The sequence below is a fragment of the Nyctereutes procyonoides genome, unplaced genomic scaffold (assembly GCF_905146905.1).
Source record: "Nyctereutes procyonoides isolate TBG_1078 unplaced genomic scaffold, NYPRO_anot_genome, whole genome shotgun sequence".
NCBI lineage: Eukaryota > Metazoa > Chordata > Mammalia > Carnivora > Canidae > Nyctereutes > Nyctereutes procyonoides.
The window spans coordinates 11,247,409-11,271,319 of record NW_026575035.1 but is presented as its reverse complement, the minus strand read 5'-3'; the positions used below and the strand labels follow the sequence as shown (position 1 = coordinate 11,271,319).

General features: G+C 34.2%; 1 protein-coding gene across 1 annotated transcript in view; it reads left to right on the top strand.

Moving 5' to 3' along the window:
- Positions 1-23,911, top strand: part of CUNH8orf34 (chromosome unknown C8orf34 homolog) — a 378,334-nt gene that overhangs the window by 284,517 nt on the left and 69,906 nt on the right. The window contains 2 exon segments of the mRNA XM_055318190.1: positions 2,320-2,405; positions 9,428-9,504. Of these exon segments, the coding sequence (XP_055174165.1) occupies positions 2,320-2,405; positions 9,428-9,504 (163 nt within the window).

The window sequence follows — 23,911 nt, the reverse complement described above, 5'->3', positions numbered from 1 at the left end:
TTTGGAGAGGAGGCAGTGTCATATTGTTAGAGGAAAAAAGGATATAATATTCTTAGAAAAGGGTTTCAGTGATGACAAGGGGGAACAGGAAACATTTTGTTTAGGTCCTGAGAATATAGGAAAGCAAGTGTTTAACATGGAAAAGGAGTTTCAGAAACCAAAGAGAAAAGGTAAGAGTATAAGTAAAACTCTTGTAGTGTAGAGAAAAAAAAGATTGAACTGTTATTAAGACTGCATTTCCCGGATTTGCCCACATAACCCTTGTTTGCATAGTGCCTATTAACCTCTTACAGAAGTGGTGCTGTGTGGATTACAGTTTGGGAAACGTTGGCAGAGCACTCAAGGATAGCAGGGCTGTGAAGCATTCCTTAATGGAGGTGCTGCCAAGACAGTAAATCCAACTCTTCAGGTATCTGGAGGGCAGTGTTTGAACAAAGATGAGCCAGCTTCAAGGCCACCCAATTTGTTGGGCCATTTTCATGGCCATTTGTCTTGTCGACTCACCTACATTGAGAAGTCTGTGAAATCAGGATCCGCTGTAATTTATTTACATCTCAATGACATTAGGCTTATTCCTGAGCATATTAATAAATGCTAAGTAAATATTTCTTATTGAAGCTTGCAATGGGCAAAAAGAAGTTTACAACTTAGTTTTCATTTCTTCCTGCTTTCTTTCTGCCTTTGTTGGAGATTTATTTTCCATTTAGGTTTTTAATCTAATTTGAAATACCCAAATGTATTGCAGCCTGTCAATTTTTAATAATTATTTTTACTTGCACCTTTCAATATCTCATGTTTCTACATACTTCCTCTCTGAAAATTTGCTGAAATGGTAGACAAAGAATATATGAAAAGACTATTTGATACGGCAGATTAGTGAAGTATTTATTCTAATTACTAGAAAGTAAGAAAATAAGAAATAATTGGGCAGATATGAGAAGTATGTAGCTAAATCATTTAAAAGTGATGTTGTTCTTGCAAAGTAAAATTTTAAAAATTAATTCAAAGTATAAAATCAATCAAAAAAAGTTTAAAATCATACATATCTGACCAAAAAAAAGTTATGATTATCACAAAATTACACTAGAGAATTCTTGAGTTAGCTTATATAATAAATATGGTTTGTATATAGAAGGTAATAGGTAAGTATTAGTATGTAATACGAACAAAAATGTGCATAATTTAATATTAATTTAATATTAAAGGAATAAAGATGAAAGCATAATTTATAATATTTGTAATTACACAAAAGGTAAAGTGTCATGCATATGTGCTTGAATATGCAAAAGCCAAATGCAAATTAGTATGATTCTACTGTGACATATAAAAGCAAAAATGTAAAACAGTTGAAAAGTTTAACTTTTGAGCCTGGTACGGTTACGAATTTTACTTGAATTGTATTTTTTAAAATATTAAGGCTATTTGTTATGCATTTATTAATACTCTCCCATGAGGGCACTTGCCATCTGCTAAATACAAGAGAAAAATAAGGGCATTGTTATGGAAACTTCAGTCTCTGGATTATTTGATACATTGTTCTCCAATATTAGCAGAGCTTATTCTTAGGACCGAGTTCCAACAGTTATTAATAAACTCTATGCCATTTGATAGCATGATTTCACAGCATAATATACATCCAGACTGTTTGAATTAGATATTGCTAGTCTCGCTGTGGTGAGGTGGACACAGAAGTTCAGAAATATGTTATCCTAAAAGTACCCATGTGGCCTTCCCTTCCTGAAGGGAAGGCAGTGTCTGTGAGAACACTGGGCAGTCATACATATTAAGGATCTTCACTTCCGTTATTGAGGCTCACCTTGGCCTGTAGACCTTTAAACTCCACTTGGGTTGATGTGGAGAACTGTGCTTGATAAACCTCTATGTAATCATGAAAACTCTCCTGCCCCTGGATTCAGAAGCAAGGTGGGCCCACTCTGGGGGACTCCTGCTTTTCTTCCACTCACTTCCCCATTGTAGTTTCAGTGAAAACGTTTGCTTGTAAACCTTCCTCCAGTCAGGCAGAGAAGAAAAGCAGACTCTGCCTGGACTTAATCTTCCTATGTGTATAGGAAAAAAGATGATGAAAGGCTTGTCCTTAAAGGCTAGAAAAACAAAAACACGGTACGACAAAGGCTTTAGTAAACCTTTGTTTCTACTCTGCAGAAGGATGTCTGGTGCTCGCTTCGGCAGCACATATACTAAAATAGGATGTCTGATTTTAAATTTGAAAGTTCATAGTCACGTCCCCAGTAGTATTTCATTCACATTTTACAATTCAACATTATTCGAGGTTGTACTGACTATTTTTTTATTATTTAGGCTCCAAGGAGACCACCTGGCAGAAAGGACAGAGGAGACATCACAAGTACTTCGTTCTCCAGATGAAATAGTCCCAGATTCTTTGGGTAAGTTTTAAATCCAACAACATCTACTGTGATTTAATGGCACTGGAAGATTGAAATGTGAAAGAAAGAAACTAAAGCAAACATCATGGTTAACACTGGGTCATACATCTACCTTTCCCTCAAGCCTTGTGTGTCAGAAGGTTAAGGGACAAAAAGAAAAGGAGGCAAGATGTGTGGATTATGAGGAGCAGCCTCATAGTGTCTGTGCCTGATTTAGGTACTAACAGATCAACTATATGTTGGCTCCTCCCCAAATTTTGTCACTATTTTCAACTTGTCTTTGTAACTTACATTGCCCACTCCCAATTTCACATTATAGATCCTTACAGATTTCCCCAGTGGAAATGTCAACACCATACTAGGTTTCCCTCCATCTTTCTCAGCCCCATATTAAATCGGCCTCAAATCGTGTCAGGAAATTCCCTCTCCAAATCAGTCTCCTCTTCATTTTCCCTACCACTGCCTTCTCTGTGCTTTTGTCCTCCTTTTCTGCCTACTATAACAAGCCTGTACATAGGTATTCCTTGTACTATCCTGTCTCTTTTTAGTTTATCTTTCTAAACATAAAGATGCTTCTTTTATCCCATTTTCTGTAGGACGCAATTGAAACTACTTAACATAGTGAATTAAGTTCATGTCAGGGCACTTCAGAATGTTTCCTGAATAAATAAAAAAGTACATGTAGTGCCATGACAATGATGTCTAAGATATGGCACCACTTCATCACTCAATGTCCTAGCTAAATACGGTCAGTACCTCTAGTTGGGATCATTAGAAAAGGAACCATAGGAAAATATTTTCCTTACATTTGGATAGAGAAAGATATATTAGTGAAGGTGAAAAAGAAATCCCAAATCATAACAAAAAAATTTCACTCAGCTATAGAGTGTTAAAACTCATGTTCATCAAAAGATGACAGAAATAAGTGAATCAATAAGCCACAAAATAGCAAAATAGATTTGCAATATATATGCTACTGATTAAAGATTAACATTTAGAATACATAAACAATATACAATTTAATAAAGATCAACAAACCAAGAGAAAAATAAGCAAATGGATATGAACAGATATTTAACAGAAGAGGAAACCAAATGGCCAACGGACATATGAAAAATGCTTAACTACTTTAGTAATCAAAGAAAAGCAAATTAAGATCGTATAAGGATGCTGTTTTATAATTTTTGGTTTGGTATTAATTAGGAAATCTGGCAAAAGTAAGTGCTGGTGAACAGAGAGATGAAAGGAAACTCATACACTCTAGGTGGAGCATAAACAATGCTGGAAACAGTTTTCCATTATTTTAAAATCTTGAATATTCAAAAGAATATTCAATATTTAATCTAAAGCCCAGAAACTCCATTTCTGGGTGAATATCTTAGAAAAACAAGTCTCATGTACCATGAAAAGCGAACAACCTTTGTCAATATGCTGGTGGACAGGAAAATGGATACATTATGGAATTGTCCCATTGTAGAAAGCTGAATGCATTTCAAATACACACATAGGATGAATGAAATCAAAGGTGTGTTGGTAAATGTTAACAACTCCTTCTTTAAAAAAGAAAGCCCTAATTTGTAGAGATTGATGTTTTCTGTGGTGTAAATACTACCACTTTGGCTGACTTAAAGCAACTGATCTGAAAATGGCGGTGGATCTCCCAGTCTGGTATGAGCAAGTTACAACTCACAACTGAAGGAGTCTTAAAAGCATAATATGATTGAACAAAAGAATTCATAGAACACCATTTTAAGCTCAAAACTAGCAAATCTAAATAATATATTCTTTAGGAAAATATCCATAAGTGATAAAACTACATTTAAAGGAGGGAATAAAATGGTGGTTATCCCCAGGATAGGGGAAGCAAGGAGATGGGATAAAGAAGGTGCTCCCAGGTATATACAGGAAGGAAATGTTCTAATTCTTAAGTTAGAGGGGTGGGTTGAGAGTGTATGCTTATGCTTTGTAACTAAATTTACTATCATCTATCTATCTATCTATCTATCTATCTATCTATCTATCTATATTTTTTTTACTTTACATATATATTATTTTACAATTGACCCCTGACCAACATGAGGGTTAGGGGTGCCAACCCTCTGCACGGTTGAAAATTGAAGTATAACTTTTGATTCACCAAAAACTTAACTACTAATAACCTACTGTTGACCAGAAGCCTTACCAATAATATAAACAGTTGATTAACACATATTTTATATGTTATATGTATTATATACTGTATTCTTACAATAAAGTAAGCTAGAGAAAATAAAATGTTATTAAGAAAATCACAAAGAAAAGACATTTATAGTACTGCACTGTATTTATTGAAAGAAATCCATGTATAAGAGGACTCATGCAGCTAAAAAAACTCATATTGTTCAAAAGCCAAATATATATACTTTTTTTACATGTCAAATGTTAACAACATTAAACATTAAAAAACAAAATGTTGAGGCATCTGGATGGCTCAGTTAGTTAAGTGTCTGCCTTCTGCTCAGGTAATGATCTCAGGGGATCAAGCCCAGCATCAACCTCCCTGTTAAGTGGGTAGTCTGCTTCTCTGTCTCCCTCTGCCCCTCCTCTCCTTCATGTGCTCTCTCTCTCTTTCAAATAAATAAAATCTTAAAACAAAACAAAGAAGTGTTGTGGGAATGTAAACCAATGCCAGTGTAGCATGACACAAGAAATGATAATAGTTTCTTTATACTCAAATCTCTTGCAGTACTGATGAGATGACAGCACTCTCATGGTAGACCTTTAACATTGACAATGAAAGTTAAACAATATGGCACTAACAGCATGGAGGACCCAGGTCAACCATTCCTTGACACCTTAGGTTTGGAGTCAGCCTAGCTTTTCTTCATTGATAGCCTTGCACGTGTACCTTTACTTAAGCCCTTCTCCCATGATTCATAATAAATTCTTTCTCCTCCCCTCTGCCTATCCATATCCTATGTTCTAAGGTCATCTCAAGACTCCTCCTGTCCAGCCCACACCAATGTCTTCTTTTTCCTTTTCTTTCAATAGTGTTTCAATTACTTCTTGTGTGTTGATCTCGCTCAACTGAATTATATACTTTCTGAGGTTTTCTTGTGTACTGCAACATGCCTGGTATAAAACTAGACAAAAACCAGATATTATTTAATTACTGGCCCATTACTGGTTTTTAATTTTATCAAAAGCACTGGAATCCATTAATCTACCAAGGAGATATATATATCTTTGAGCAATCACATTTGCGTAATAATTGGGTATTGAGGGGTTTAAATTTTTTGGAAAATTTAACAATGCATCATCACTACTATGTGGTTGATTATACCTAATTGCATCCACTGGAGGAAAAATATTCATTAAGCTCCTTTCTTGAACTGCTTGTATCCTGAATTCTTCACATTCAAATTTTAGTAAACTTAATCAGCAAATTACAAAATATAAGTTTCTGATTCAGTACACTCTTTTCCACTTAAGATAGAGCACTAGATTCAGTAATTAAATATTTTTGGCATTATCCAAATGTGCTGATGTGCTTTTTATGTCAACTATACATCCACATTGAGCTTGGCTCAATAAACATACATATTCCTATGAATAGGTGTAACTTTCTACATAAAAAACCTGTTGTGACATAAATAGCAAAAGTAAAATTAATGAGAGGAAGAAGTTGGATATAGCTAAACATTGAGATAAATTCTGCAGATTCCTAGATTCCTACCTGCATGCCTAATCAACCACATTGGCTAAGTTTCTCATCCCAGTGCTGTCAGATACTGTTAGACTTTGATGAAGTTATCTTGTCTATGTTTCAGTTTCTTCTGAAACAAGATAAATTCTAATATTTGAGAAATTGAGATACTCATTATTTCCTCCATGTGATTGAAAAAAGCTCAAAGAGTTCATTGCTTGTATTTTGAAAATCATTTATACTTTGTAAGTACAATAACTAAGTATACTTTTATAAAGAAATTGCTCTGGAATACAGCAAAATAGCTTACACATATGCATACACCAATTATTGTTAATAAGCAATGCACTTAGAACACTTAAAAATGGAATGTTTAAACATTAAATACTAAGATTTTATTTTCATGATGTCTTTTGTCCCTACTGGTATAATTAGATTGATATTCTGGCACTAGATTTGGACTATTTATAAAGGTTCAACTTAACAACTTCCAATATGGATATGTGAATTCGCAAATATTCTGACAGTACTTCACCATTGTCCTTCTACACTAAGTTGAATGGATCTCACTATATATTGTAGATCTCTCTGGATATGGCACCAGTAACCAGGAAAAATTCAACCCAAACAAGAATAGAACAGAATATAAAACCATTAAAACTTACCACTGCCTTCCCTTTATAAACATTCATTTTTCTTAAAAAATTCATACTGTAAAGGTGTTCAAGTATATTCCAAGAGAAAGAGTCATAGAAAATTATCTTGCTCAACTTGTTTTGAACCAAGTTGAACCATGCATGCACCAAGTTGAATGCATGACATATAGTATTTATCGAATTAAATGAATATACAAATGACCAAAAAAATGGATGAGTGAAGTGATGAGTATATACCTGCATTAAAAATCAAACAAAATGGGGATCCCTGGGTGGCTCAGCCGTTTAGCGTGCCTTTCGGCCCAGGGTGTGATCCTGGAGACTCGGGATTGTGTCCCACATCGGGCTCCCTGCATGGAGCCTGCTTCTCCCTCTGCCTGTATCTCTGCCTCTCTCTCTGTGTGTCTCTCATGAATAAATAAAATCTTAAAAAAAAAAATCAAACAAAATGACAGGGGGGCCTGGGTGGCTCAGTCATTTAAGCATCTGACTTTGGCTCAGGTCCTGATCTCTGGGTCCTGGGATTCAGCCCTCATCACTGAAGATCTGCTCAGGACTCAGTGGGTAGTCTGCTTCTTTCTCTCCCTCTTCTTCTGCCCCTCCCCCTGCTCATGCTCTCTCTCCTTCTCCCTCTCTCTCTCCTTCTCTCAAATAAATAAAATCTATAAAAAATAAAAATCAAACAGAATGACAGTACTCATTAAAATAATTAATTTGGGGTGCCTGGGTGGCTCAGTTCGTTAAGCAAGCATCTAACCAGCTCTGGTCCTTGGGATCAAACCCCAAGTCAGGAAAGTCTGCTTGTCTTCTGCCTCTGCCCCTTCCTGCTGCTTGTACTCTCTCTGTCTCTCTCAAATAAATAAATAAAATCTTTAAAAATAAATAAGATCATTAATTCACTGAGAAGTTGAGAACTAACTCATAGAGCATCATTTCTAACCTAAAAAAATCAACAAATCCACAAGAGTTGGTTTTCTTCTTCTGTATATGTAATTTGCTTTGTAGTATAGAATAGAACATATTAATATTATCTCTTAAGTCAATATTCTACTTAAATAATAATTTTAATACATAAGTGAAACAAAAAATAGTGAGTGAATACTAACATTACACTAATATTTGCTTACAGTTATATAAATATAATTAAGCCTTGCAGGACTTAAATTATACTAGCTTATACATTCTAATTTAAAGAATCAATCTACTGTCATCCTTACAACTGGGTATTAGTAAGTAGATAGGGGTTCAAATATTCTTCATAAATGGATTAATATTTTTGAATTTGCTATAAATTAATGTATCCTGATTTATTATTTTATCAACAAAAATTTGCTTCTTTTTGATGTAATTATTCTGTTTGGAAGGATGCTAGGTAACTTATTTATTTATTTATTTATTTATTTATTTATTTATTTTAGCTAGGTAACTTTTAAAATATACCTACAGCTTGAGAAAGTTTGTCATTCTCCCAAAATTAGAATTCTGTATTCTAGATAAACTATGTGCCCTGGGATTTAGTAATTTTTCTTCTTGAATGTAAAACTCTGAATTATTAGAGGCAGAGCTCCATGGTTCAAAAGCTATGATTATGGATTTGCACTAAGCTTTCCACTGTCTCTCTGGTATTAGGTGACCATTAAGCATTTGAAGGATTTAATGCTTTGATTTTCTTCCCAGAGTGCACATTTTATGCAGTGGAAAAAAATCTGCCTCCATATGTGTGTGAATCTGAAGGAAAGTCTTCTTGAGGGACTCATATGGCTCTTTCAAACAAATATAAGAAAATCAATTTTAAAAGTTTCCAGTCATTTAAAATACTTTCCTCTTAACTGATTTTTGAAATTTGAATAGGTTATTAAAACACAGACTTTTTCTAATGCTCCATATATCTGTCCATATTGCTGAATTATTTATAACCCTTAGAAATCCTTGTTTTAACTAACTCAGCAGATATGTGGAAAAGGTTGCCATCATTTTATTCATATATTAGAAAGCCAAAACTCACCCACTTCCCAAATCTAGTCAAGCCAATTAATTACAACTTCTCACTTAATACTTAAAATGGAAAACCCACCACCATTTCATGGTATGCGCCCTTTTCCAAATTTTTTTTATAATTTGTCATCCCATTTAATAGATTTAATAGAGAGAAAACAAATTGGTGCTTAAATTGTGTAGCCAAAAAGAAGGAAGGAAGGAAAGAAGGAAGGAAGGGGGAAAGTGGAAAGGAGGGAGGGAGGGAGGGAGAGAGGGAAGGAGGAAGGAAGGAAGGAAGGCAAGCAAGAAAGAAAGGAAGGAAAGAAGGAAAGGAGAAAAGAAGGAAAGAAAAAGAGAAAAAAAAGACAGTAAATAATATATAAAATTATAAGCCAGAAGATGGACATTAAATAAAATTTCCAAAGTTAGCTAAATCATATGCCAAAAACAAGCTTGCTCTGACTAATGTAACTACAGTGGTCACACATTTTTTATTTCATCATGCCCTTCTCAGTTAGAAATACTTAACATTTTTGTATTTTGTCTTTAAATTAAACAAACATTCTACTGTTTAACTCACAAACACTGTGATTTTTCAAAAACCAGTTCAGTCACTTTCCTAAACTTCTCATAATAGGTTTACATATCACAGAGTTAGTAAGCAATATGTGACAACAACATATTCATTCTTTTTGTAAAAATAGATTCTTTACCCGGGACTGAAGAAGCACTAATGGAAGAAGGTGAAGAATTTGAGAAAGCCTCCAGATTAACAGGACCTGTAAGTACATTCATTTACTTACTTTTTTCTTAATTCCTAAAACCAGTGTATATTACAGATAGGAAAATTTAAAAGGAGTAGGAAAATAATATTCTTTAAATAAAAAATCTTTTCTAATGTGCATCCAGCATATCCCGTAAGGTCATGCTGAGTGCTTGTATCAGTAGGTAGCCAGCTTGATTACAGGTAAACAGCAAGGCTGCACTAAGCACTTTCAGCAATTGGGGAAGAAAATTTGAATGAGTTGGAAAAAGCTAAGTTCTGCTATTATTACCTGCTGACTTATGCACATGAATATTCTAAAAGATTATGAGCTGCCATCCTCAACTTCATTAACTATACACATATATAAAAATGAAATGTTTTGGATATCCTGAAAGTCTACGTATAACTTAAGCTTGGTTGGGAAGTCCTTGAGAAATTTTTGTTAAACTAGACCTTTTCAATAGAGCATATTGAGAAGAAAACCATTAGGTCTAAGATTTTCAATGAAATTTAATGTTAAAAGAATAAACACAAAAAAAATATAATCTACATAAATTCTAAGTGTAAAATTTATAAAAGATTTTGAATTGCTATAAAAATGACTATACAATCTTGCATCATCCTAAATTTAATATTTAAACTGGGTTTATATACTACGATATTCTCTGTATTAGCACGCTAGGGCTGCTGTAACAAAGCACACAGACTGGGTGGCTAAACAACAGAAATTTATTTCTCACGGTTCTGGAGGCATGAGTCTGAGATCTAGGTATTAGGATTTGTTTCTTCTGAGGCATCTCTCCCTCCTAAGTGATCTTCAGGTCTTAAATGCTGTTAGCTTCTCTCATCTGAGACTTTTTTCAGCCCAAACACGATCTGTTCTTTCAACAAATTTTTACATTGTGTAGTTTTCAAAGATTTCAGTACCTCTGATACTTTCTCTGAGCATATTCTTGTTTGCCAAGTCCCCTGTAAAGTGTGGGTTCTGCCGCAACCAAACCCAGGGTTCCGGATAACACTCCCACATCAGAGAGTATCATGGGGTATGCACTTGATCAAATATTATCTTTGGATTATAATCTGGGAATAAAAGATTCCCAGGAATATAAATATAAAAGGAAATTTCTGACATTTATAAAATTCAGTATGTTTTGATAATCTCATGATGATAAAAGCATGTTATCATTCAGGTTGTGAAATGTTTCATTCATTACTTTTTGCAAACATTTTTTTAAATTCCTCTGTGAATTTTACCAAAGTCTGTGTATCTCCCTTGTATGTAAAAGGATACTGCTAGATTCTTTTTCTAATCACTTTCTAAAATCAAGATGAATCCTGCCCACAGTATATGGCTTGCTCAATAATATCTAATAACCCAAAGGGGGAAAGAAAACTCAGTGATTTCAAACTGTGAGAGATTTTTGCTTTCTTTTCTCAGTGCTCATATAGTGCTTTCCTAATGCAAAAATTTGTTCTAAGCCAATTTTACTTGTTTTCACTTATCATTCATTAGATTTTGGATTCTTAAAAATTCTACGATTCTATTTAATGTCAAAATAACTATTTAATTCTTTTTTGGAAGCCTACAGAATATAAACAATACATGGAGAAATAAATGAATATCAGGACCCTGAACATACTTTCTACACAATGGCTGCTTTTAATATGAAGAAAACATGGATTAAAAAAAGATGGTATTTTAGATGCAAATTCCCTAAATAATGTTTTTAGGATTGTATTTTTGGTAAATCAAAGAGAAAATTGTGGCTTTATCTAAATATTAATGGAGAATTGGAAGAAAACAGAACTTTTTTCTTTATTACCGTAAGAAATGCAAAATACTTCAAAGCAAATTTTGAGTCACATCCTGTAAAAATATACAACATGCCACAAATGTTGAAATCCATCTAGAGTAGTTTCAACACATGCTGTCTTATTTGCTAACTTTCCATGTTGGGTATTGGATATTAATAAGTAGGTAACAGACTCTTGAAAACTGTTTTCCCCAGTGGCTTAACTCGTGTTTGAAATATTTTGTGAATATTTTGTGAATATTTGAATGAGGTAAAGGCAACATTTAGATTTACATTTTTATCCTCCCTCAAATAAACAAGTCATTTTTTTGAAATTTCCCTTTCCTCCTTTCCTGCATTCTGGAATGTTTCTTAGCATAGGTACATGTTATGAAGATTAAAGCTAGATTTGTCAGAGACATCTATTTATTAGAAATGAACCAAAAAAAGAAAATATTAGGAAGAAAATTCAAAGCAGCAGATATTGATTAATGACCTTTAGTTCATAAATATAGTACACAAAATTTTTTAGATCAGTGATTCATAAAGATTTAATATTAAGGAATGCCTAGGTGGCTCAGTGGTGGAGTGTCTCAACCACCCAGTCTCTGCTTTTGACTCAGGTCAGGATCCTAGGGTCCTGGGATCGAGTTCTGCCTCAGGCTCCCCGGAGAAAGCCTGGATCTTTCTCTGCTTATGTCTCTGCCTCTCTCTGTGTCTCTCATGAATGAATAAATAAAATCTTTAAAAACTTTAATATTATTTTTTTAATTTCACAATTTCTATAGCATTTTTAATCTTCATAATTCTATTTTGTTTTAAAAGTATATGTGCACATATATTTGCATAATGGGAAGATGAAAAGATAAGAAGCACATTTAATGTTCAACATCTTACTGACCTTTTTTTTCTTTATAAATCTTTTATTTATTTTATTCATTAGTCAGTACCACCAGCCCATCATTAGCAGATTCTCATAGCATTTTACGTAACTAGTCATCATTTCTTAAAGTGGCAGAAAAATTTTAAAGAGGATTCCTGTTAGGAAAGTTTTTCTGAAGTTTTCAGTAGTTACTAAAAGTGTATTTTTAACACGTTTTCCTTCTACAGAGTTTTATCTCTTAAAGGAGTTATGTTAAACAAACTAGAATGATAGTAGTAATAATATCACATCTTTCTATAGCACTTATTTTTTGTTAAGTGTTTTTACATACTTGTTATCAATTGTCTCTGAGTTTTGGAAGTCCTTATGCACATAGGCTTGACAACCCTTCAGTGAAATCAGTAGTACTCTACATTTTAGGTGAGCATACTGATCTTCCCAAAAAATCTCGTGATTTGTCCCATGTCACGTAAACAAGGCAGAACTAAAACTCCTGTGTCCCAGTGCCCCAGACTCTCACAGAACTTGTCGGGTCCCTACAATCACTAACGTAGTAGAGCCACTATTAAATATAGTTACTTTATGTAATGTAGAAAAGATAAAAAGTAGGTCATTATCAGTAACCAATATCAAAGGTAGAATTATTCACTAGATTAAGTAGATAGTGAAAAAGTAGGAGTTTGAGGTACCAGATCATGACCGGTAATTTAAAAAAAATTATTTTACTTAAATTCAATTAATTAACGTATAGTATATGATTAATTTCAGAGGTAGAGGTTAGTGATTCATCAATTGCATATAACACTCAGTGCTCATTACATCATGTGCCCTCCTTAATGCCTGTTACCCAGTTACCCACTCACCCCCACCTCTCCTTCTGCAACCCTCTGTTTCCCACAGTTAGGAGTCTCTCATGGTTTGTCTTCCTCTCTAATTTTTGGCACTCAGTTCCCCCCTTCCCTTATGGTCCCTTTCACCATTTCTTATATTCCACATGTGAGTGAAACCATATGATAATTGTCTTTCTCCCATTGACTTATTTCACTCAGCATAATTCCTTCCAGTTCCATCCATGTCAATGTGAATGGTAGATATTCATCCTTCCTGATGGCTGAGTAATATTCCATTGTATATATATATACATTGTATATACATATATATATTGTGGTTTGTCTTGTCATTTGCCTCACGTCACATAGACAAGCATAACTAAAACTCCTGTGTCCCAGTGCCCCAAACTCTCACAGAACTTGTCGGGGTCCCTACAATCACTAAGGCACTAGAGCCACTATTAAATATAGTTACTTTATGTAATGTAGAAAAGATAAAAAGAAAAAAAACAGATAAAAAGTAGGTCATTATCAGTAACCAATATCAAAGGTAGAATTATTCATTTGATTAAGTAGATAGTGAAAATGTAGGAGTTTGAGGTACCAGATGATGACAGGTAATTTAAAAAAAAACTTATTTTACTTAAATTCAATTAATTAACTTATAGTATATGATTAATTTCAGAGGTAGAAGTCAGTAATTCACATATATACCATATATACCACATATATATAGTGAAAATACAAATCAAAGCCACAATGAGATACCACTTTACACCCATATATATGGTATATATATATGGCAAGTGATGTGGAGCATTTTTTCATGTGCTTCTTGGCCATGTGTATGTCTTCTTTGGAGAAATGTCTGTTCATGTCTTCTGCCCTTTATTTTCTTTTTTTTTAATTTCTTTTTTTTAAAAGATTTTATTTATTCATAAGACACACACACAGAAAGAGAGAGAGAGAGAGAGACAGAGAGACGCAGAGGCAGAGGCATAGGCAGAGGGAGAAGCGGGCTCATGCAGGGAGCCTGATGTGGGACTCGATCCCAGGACTCCAGGATCACACCCTGAGCTGAAGGCAGGCGCTAAACCACTGAGCCACCCAAGCGTCCCACTTATGCCCATTTCTTGACTGGATTGTTTGTTACTTGGGTGTTGAGTTTGATAAGTTCTTTATAGATCTTGGACACTAGCCCTTTATCTGATAGGTCATTTGCAAATATCTTCTCCCATTCTGTAGATTGTCTTTTAGTTTTGTTGACTGCTTATTATACAGAAGCTTTTTGTCTTGATGAAGTCCCAATAGCTCATTATTGCTTTTATTTCCCTTGCCTTCATAAATGTGTCTTGCAAGAAGTTGCTGTGGCCAGTTCAAAAAGGCTGTTGCCTGTGTTCTCCTCTAGGATTTTGATGGATTCTTGTCTTATATTTAGATCTTTCATCCATTTTGAGTTTATTTTTGTGTATGGTGTAAGAGAATGGTCAAGTTTCATTCTTCCACATGTGGCTGTCCAATTTTCCCAACACCATTTGTTGAAGAGACTTTTTCCATTGGTTATTCTTTCCTGCTTTGTATGACAGGTAATTTTTTTGTGAGAAGAAAGGATCAGTAAGTTTGAAACATAAAAGACTAGTCTTGCTTGGGTTCTTAATTACTGAAGGAGTCTGAGAAACCAATGCAGCATATCAAGAAGGAGGATCTTAAAATTAGGGGAAAGAAAAGGGAAAAAGAAAATAACACATTTTGGAAAAAATATCCATGACGAATGATTCAAAAGTGAAACTCAAGGGATTCTAAAATTTTCAGGATTATAGATAAACTTTGATTACGTTTAAGCTTGAATAATATTATGCTTCGTTGATTAGTAAATAAAAAGTTTTGTTTAATGATGTAGGGACAAGTGGATGCCCTCTCTCTCTGTTTCTCTCTCTCCCTCTCTCTCTTTTTCTTCACTGATTCTTTTGACTTTCACTCACAAGTAGTAATGTGTAGACTTGATAGTCTGAAGTTGAAATTTACCACACATACCACATTTTCCCATTACCCCATGAATATGAAGTTAAAAAAGAGTAAATTTTGGTTAGATATAAATATGATTCTCTTTTGATACCAACTATAATTGGAAGATACATAAAGATAAAGAAACATTTACGTACATTCTTCCGGTAACACATGGAATTGATGTACAAATTCAGAAAAGAGTTTGGGTAAGAAGGACATTGTTCCTAAATGAATTTCTTTTTACTGGAAAAAATTTAGGTGAATTAGTTTTTGTTAACTTAAAAAAAAATTGATTCAGCCAATGAAGTTTGTAGGTCAGCAAAGAGTTCCACCTGTATTTCTATTCCTGGTCTGATTGTTAATAATTACTGTGGAATCTTCTTTTCACCAATTCTTGGTGCCCTTGGGAATTATGTTAAACGAATTCCAGTACACATTGAGAGCACTGACTGCTGAGATTTAAGGGAAATTTTGCAATCTGCTGAAACCCTATGACTTTTCACAATAGGTAGGCTGCACGAATGTCCTTTATTTCTCCACTCTAGAAACCTACACACTATTTTCAAGCCAAATAGTGGACGTCTCCTTGGATATTCATTCATTCCTTTTATCCCATTTCTTCCTTCCCAGATCTTTATTTCTTCTCTCATAAGCATGCCAAAAAAAGACATATACACTTAAAAGGTATAAAATTATAAATTATCACTTAGACTTAACAAAAAGCACAAAAGGATTTGTACCCATAGCTTTCCAGTAAAAACTACAGGTAAGAATATTTAGTGGACCTTTAGACTATTTCTTTATGAATGTTGATATCCCTACTTCCTATCTTGTTTCTTACTAAACTAATATTATTCCATTCTACACACAACTCTCCCCACAGGAAAATTTTGTCTTTTCATCCTCCTCTCAATTCAACATCTTATATGTTTCCATAAAACAGCTTCCAAATTCTTTTTCATACTAAAGGATAATTTCATGATAAATAAATATTGTTATACATATTTTGGAAGGTCTATAATTCTATGTAAATTGATTCAAAGAGCTGGTCAGCAGAAGCAATGTTGAATGAATTGGCTAATGAACATATGGTAATTTTTTCTTGCATTATGTCTCTAGGGTGAAAAATTAGACACCAACTAGCATCTATGGAATTAAGACTAAACAAATTTCAACTTATATTCTTGCAAAGTAAAAAAGAAAAGAAATTAATATTCTTTATCATCTCACCAAATAAAAGTAATAAATCAGAGTGGATTTCATCTCTTGAAAGATAATGTTGACAAATTGTTGGCAGCTAATTGTAGCAATGAATTGTCTGCTAAGGAACAGCAAGGTAGTACATATTTCACTCAACCCTAAAGGCTTTTACCATTTCTTTTTCCTTCTAACTGTGGAATTTTGCTTGGCTTTATCACTCACAGATCTAGGACACCAATAAAATTGCTTAAAATTAAGTACTATGTAGTAGGAAATATATCTGACCAACTTTTGGAATCTAGTGAGATTTTTCCTTTTGACATTTTAGGTCTGTTGATTTCTAACATACTGAGGATGGAAATATTTGCCCAAACCTATGCAAATATTATTTTCTAAAACATCTATGCATTTTTAAAATGTAACTTCTTAATGTCACATCTGCATCAGAAAAAAAGGCCTAAGATGGTAAAGTATGACATAATGAATGTTAAAACATTTATTGTAACTTTTGTCATTAGTCAATCTCTTTACATAATTTCACTGTTTTTCCATTAGTAAAATTATAAAATTATTTCTTAGAATCAGTCAAGTTCTGCATTTTAGTTTTAAGATAATTGGAAGGAAGAGTGACGTAGTACGTATTGATGTAGAACAAGTATGGTTGACTTCTAAGCAAATAATACCCAAGAAGATGTACAATAGCATGCTATTAATGTCCTGAGACCACAACTCATGATGAGTCCACTAATTTTTATAAATATGGTGGACAAAAGAGAAAATGCATTTTGACATTTTCTGTATTTTGACATTATCGCAAATTTTTTATTAAAATGATTGCCAGCTACTGAAAATTTCATTTGATTGGTATATAAGTAGACTGAAAAAGGAAAAAAAACCCAATATAGATTATGTTTGTGTAGTGAGGTAAAACCCTTATATATACTCTGATCAGGAACTGTGTAATGTGTGTGCTGGTATGGCCTGTGTTTTTGTTTTTGTTTTTTTTTTTTTTTGGTATGGCCTGTTTTGTGTGAAATATATTAAATTAATATTCAGTCACTAAGTGGGGATGAAAAAACATTAAGATCTTCGCAAAAAGGTTTTCTTTTATATGTCCATATTGTCCTTCAGCTAAGGGAACTACATAGATTACATAAAAATGATTAAAGTGCTTTCCTATAGAAACTCAAATATTTGTGAGCTTCCTTTCCTTGTGAACCACAGTGATCTTACCAAGGTCATTTTTTTGCCTATTATATATATATTTTTTGCATTTTTTGCCACTTCTTAGTGGTCTTATATAAAGCTGAGTCTCAGAGATGTACTAACTCAAACTGAAAAAAGTATTATATATTCCTACTCTTATGTTGACCTAACATGATGTATATTAAAAGGGCATTAGGAGAAATAATATTTTAGGAACTATGTTTGAAGGGATCTTGTTTGTTGGGTCAGATTGAATGACCATTCCTTTTGAAGACAGTGAACTCATTTGCTTCTTTTCCAAGCATCACAGATTTTTAAAGAGATTTCCAAATGTTAATAAAATAGCAACATCAATATCACATTCAATGTGCACAATGTTTTTTTTTTAAGATTTTATTTATTTATTCATGAGAATACACAGAGAGGAGAGAGAAGGAGAGGCAGAGACACAGGCAGAGGGAGAAGCAGGCTCCATGCAGGGAGCCCAACATGGGACTTGATCCTGGCTTTCCAGGATCACGCCCTGGGCTGAAGGCAGCGCTAAACCGCTGAGCCACCCGGGCTGCCCAATGTGCACAATATTTTTAAGCTACAATTTGATTTAACTTTCTGGCATCTCTGTTACAGTTTTCTTTATTTCAAATTTGTTTATTTTTATTACAAATATAATACTATTTATTATATAAATTTTGGAAAACCCAGTAAATAATATAATTTAAATCTAAAACCATAATATAAAAAGATGTATTGTCAAATTTTATTTTTCCAGTATTTTTAAGCATGTATATCATGCTTATTATAAACATGTCATATCATAATTGAAATTTTGAACTATAGTCAACAAGGAACTTTACATTCTGCATTTCCTTACGTAACATAATGACAATAGTCTCACATAAAATTCTTTGTAAACCTAAATTTAGTACCTATACATTATTGCAGGCTTAGCTGTTTTAGTATCAATTAGACCAAATCTCCTATCTTTTTAAAATTTAAGACTTTAATTTTCATGTCAAATCATAACACAGAGTTGTTATATTTGGTTTAATGTCAGATTTTTAGACTGGTTATGCCCAGCTAATTTGTCCTAGGCTGATAATGTTCATGAATTGGTGATAGAAATGTTGGGATCCAGAAATTCCAGTCCTTCTGGTAACTGTTTTGAGTCTCATTCAGCTGCAAACAGCCTTTTCCAGGCCCCACTCTATGTGGTACAAATATATTTTCCATGTTTATTTTGATGTGAACAGGGCTGGGAATCACTGGTTTGGGTTGCTTCTGAGATTTTGGGCTTGGACATAATGCTTTAGAGACCAGCCATGCACAAAATCATCAGTGTCTGTCTCAGTGTTTTCCTTGGGCTAGTTTCTTAAAGGGTCAAATAGTATGAACTATTTCAAGTTCTTGACACATAACCAGAAAAAGTCCATTTTAACCAGAAATCTCCCAATCCTTACCAGAATTAAGTGTTTTCTTAAAATGATAAAATAACAAATAAAAAATTCACAAAATTAATCTTTCATACTGATAAATGTAAAATGGATGTTTTTGGTCATTAATGTTAGATTTCTTTGTTTACCAGTAAATTTCTTTGATTACTAATGAACAATTTTTACATATGTATATTAGACTCATGTAATTTCTATTTCTTATGAATTATTTTTCTTTGCCATTGGCCATATTTCTTTTGGGACATTTATTTTCCCATTGACTTGTTAGTGTTTATTAGACATTAAAAATGATGACTTTATGTTTCTGGTAAATATTTTAGTAAACTTTTTTGCCTTCTAATTTGTAGAAGAAAAAGCGCCATGATGGTTTTTTAAAAAAATTTTTTATTTATTCATGAGAATACACAGAGAGGAGAGAGAGAGGCAGAGACACAGGCCGAGGGAGAAGCAGGCTCCATGCACCGGGAGCCCGACGTGGGATTCGATCCCGGGTCTCCAGGATCACGCTCTGGGCCAAAGGCAGGCACCAAACCGCTGCGCCACCCAGGGATCCCTACTTAGCTATTCTTTATTACAACTCTGAAGCATCCCTGCTTGTATTTTTTTAAAATATAGGTTTAGGGTTTTGATCTTTTGACAGAAACTTGGTATATCATTTGTCAGAATATAGGAACCTACCCATCAGTTTCTACAGAACATTCAGTTTGCTTATATAAAAAGCACTTCACTTAGCGATTTTTACTGATTCTGAAACGAAGCTTCAATAATATTTATAAGAATCTTATACATTAGAGACAGAACTGATATCTTAACTTCCGGTTATTTTGTTCAGTGTATTGGGACATTTTGATTCAGAAATAACACAAGTGTTTTGAGAAGAAAGGAAGCTGAGTAATTTGTAAGTAAATGTCTGTGATATAACAACTATAAAAAAAAGGTATTTGTATTTCTTCAGAATCATGAATCAGATGCTTTTATTTGTTTTACTAAAATCTGAATTTCTGGAATTGCTAGTTCCTTTGTTTTTTGCTTTTTTAATGTCTATTGATAAAGTAGTTGCATTTCAATAGTGTAAAAGCTAGCATGTCACAAAAAAGAATTTCAGAAAGATTGCTTAATCAAAGAAGAAATATAAAGGTATTATTGTCTAAGGAAACAAACTTTAAATGATGTCAAGAAAACATAATCTAGAATTAACAGACACATTTACTTGAAGACCACACAAGTTGAGAAATATCTATGTAGAGTCTACTCTTCAAGAAGGGACAAAAGTATCCCAGCCTGAAGAACCTGTAACCGAAGGACAATAAAATGAGAGTGGAGAGTACTCAGATCTTAGACATACAAGCCATTTATCTCTGCCAGGGATACCATTCCCTTACAATTGTCTCCTTCCTGTGGCTTCCCCACTTGACATTAACTTGAGGGAAATCAACAAAACTTTGGTGGATTTGCCTCACTAGATTGTATTTCTGGTGGATCATAGGATGCATGAACACTTCCTGACTCCAATTTTCCCTTAGTCTTTTCCATGATCAATATATCTTCCACTTCCAAATCTTTTCTTTTTTTTTTTTAAGATTTTATTTATTTACTCAGAGAGAGAGGAGAGAGAGAGAGAGGAGAGGCAGAGACACAGGCAGAGGAAGAAGCAGGCTCCATGCAGGGAGCCTGATGTGGGACTTGATCCCTGGTCCCCAGGATCACACCCCAGGCTGCAGGCGGTGCCTAACCGCTGCGCCACTGGGGCTGCCCTCCAAATCTTTTCTCTTTTCATTTATGTCTTCTGACCAACCACCCTCATCCTTAGAAGAAATTTCTTCCTATAGAATGCCACCACTGTTTCTCCCAGTCAACTAATCTAGGATGCTGGCAACCATCCTAGATCCCTCTGTCTGCTCCGATCCTGAGTCAGGGAAGTTACACTCACCATTTTAACAACCCTGCACTAGTCTGTTAGAATTTATTTATCCACATGAAAGTCCAACCCAAGAATTCTCTGGCAGGTAGTGGACTACAAACTCTCTAGGAAGCCAGATCTTTCTACTTGAGATTCACTGCTATAGATATCGATAGATAGGTAGAAGGATTCTATTTGAGAAAGGCTAGCAACTCTCTTATATTTCCCTTGAGAGCAGGGACTCTGGCTCTAACCATGTGAAATGCTTCAGCTTTATTTACATTAGCTTATTTAAAATTGTATAGCCACTCTTGTGGGGTAAGTTTATCTCCATTTTTAGGTGGAGATACTAAGTCTCAGAGAAGGTAAATAACTACCACTAATGATGAAAGCACTGTTGGAACCTGCTATAGACTAAATGTTAGTGTCCCCTCAAAATTTATATGTATCATTTTTCTAATCCCCAATATGATGGTATTTGGAGGAGAGGTCTTTTGGAGGTGATTAGGTCATAAGAGTTGAGGCTTCATGAATGGAATTAGTGCCCTTATGAAAGAGAGCCCAGAGAGTTCCCTTGTCCCTTCTGCCCTATGAAGACACAAGAGGACAGCCATCTGTGAAATGGGTTTTCACCAGACAACACACAGAATCTGCAGAACTTTAATCTCAAACTTACCAGTCTCCAGAACTATGAGAAGTAAATTTCTATTGTTTATAAGGCACCCACTCTATGATATTTTATTAAGACAACCTGAACAGATTGAGACAGAATCCATACTTGAGACAGAGTGGGTGACAGTGGCACTACTGGAATTTAAATCATTTCTTTTCATCTGTTTTTGGAGACCAAGAAACATCCACTTGTGCTTTGGGGATCATGATTCTGACGCTGTCTTTTCTTCAGTGAGAGCAGTTCCAGTGTTATCTGTTTTATACATAAAGTTTGGGTGTAACATTTGTTTTGAAAATATGAATTGTCCTGCTATAAACAAACTTTGAAAATTACTGTTTAGATGATTGAGAAACATGAGTATTTATTTTCTTTTAGAACACTAACATTAACATAGAGCTGTTCCTTTTACATCATATGAATGTTTTGTCTGTGTTAAGCACTTTTAAAGGCTAAAGGATTGGGAAAATTATAAAAGCTATTTCTTTACAAGGAAATTTATATAAAAATTTTGAAAGCTCGTAAGGTTCTAGGAAATCATGTTAGGTTTGTTCAAGTAACAAACACATTCAATTATGGGAAGCAAAAATATATTAAACTTTATCAGAACTGATCAAATTAGATATAAGGAGCAGCTGTAATTTCTTATTATTTAAATTATTTGCAACAATATCTGATGAATTTAGTCCTTATATATTTAATTAAATATCTGATTGCATCTTTGACTTACTTTTTTCTTTCTTTTTTTTTTTAAGATTTTTATTTATTTATTAATGAGAGACACAGAGAGAGGCAGAGACATAGGCAGAGGGAGAAGAAGGCTCCATGCAGGGAGCCTGACGTGGGACTCGATCCTGGGTCTCCAGGATCACACACTGGGCTGAAGGCAGGCACTAAACTGCTGAGCCACCCAGGCTGGCCACTTTTTTCTTTTTTAAAATTTCAGTAAAACTCAAATAATTAACATATAATATATTATTGGTTTCAGAGGTAGAGATCAATGATTCATCAGTCTTATATAATAACCAGTGTTCATTATATTACATGCCCTCCCCAAAGCTCATCACCCAGTTACCCTGTCCCCCCACACCGCCTCCCCTCCAGCTACCCTCAGTTTCCTATGATTAAAAGTCTCTTATGGTTTGTCTCCCTCTCTGATTTTGTCTTGTTCCATTTTGATGATTAAATTCCACATATGAGTTAGATCATATGACAGTTGTCTTCTTTCTCTGATTGACTTATTTTACTTAGCATAATATCCTCTAGTTCCATCCACATTTCATTCTTTTTTGATGGCTGAGTAGTAGTCCATTGTGTATATATACCAAATCTTTCTTCATTCATCTGTCAATAGACATCTGGGGAAAGGGTTTGGCTATTGTGTACAGTGCTGCTATAAATATTGAGGTGCAAGTACCCCTTCAAATCACGATGTTTGAATCTTTGGGGTAAATACCCAGTAGTGCAATTGCTGGATCATAGAGTAGCTCTATTTTCAAGTCTTTGAGGAACCTTTACACTGTTTTCCATACTGGCTGCACCAGCTTGCATTCCCACCAATAGGGAAGAGGATTCCCCTTTCTCCATATCATTGCCAACATCTGTAATTTCCTGACTTATTAATTTTAACCATTCTTACTGGTGTGAGGTGGTATCTCACTGTGATTTTGAGTTATATTTCCCTGATGCTGAGTGATATTGAGCATTTTTTCATGTGTCTGTTGGCCATGTGTAGATCTTCTTTGGATAAATGTCTTTTCATGTCTTCTGCCCATTTCTTGATTGGATTATTTGTTCTTAGGGTGTTGGGTCTGATAAATTCTTTATTGATTTTTGGATACTAGACCTTTATCTGATATGTCATTTGCAAATATCTTCTCCCATTCTGTAGGCTGCCTTATAGTTTTGTTGACTTTTTCTTTTGCTGTCCAAAAGCTTTTTGTCTTGATGAAATCCCAATAGTTCATTTTTGCCTTTGTTTCCTTTGCCTTTGGAGACATGTCTAGCAAGAAGTTGCTGTGGCCAAGGTCACAGAGGTTGCTTTCTGTGTTCTCCTCTAGGATTTTGATGGATTCGTGTTTAACATTTAGGTCTTTCATCCATTTTGAGTCTATTTTCGTGTATGGTATGCGGAAATGGTTCAGTTTCATTCTTCTGCATGTTGCTGTCCAATTTTCCCAATCTTCCCAACACCATTTGTTGAAAAGATTGTCTTTTTTCTATTGGATATTCTTTCCTGCTTTGTCGAAGATTAGTTGATCACAGAGTTAAGGGGTTCTGGGTTCTCTATTCTGTTCCAATGATCTATATGTCTGTTTTTGTGCCATACCTTCTTGATTACAGCTTTGTAGTAGAGATTGAAATCCAAAATTGTGAGGCCAGCAGTTTTGGTTTTATTTTTCAACCAGGGTCTTTCCTGATTCCACTAAAATTTTAGGATTATTCCAACTCTGTGAAGTAAATTAATGGTATTTTGATAGAG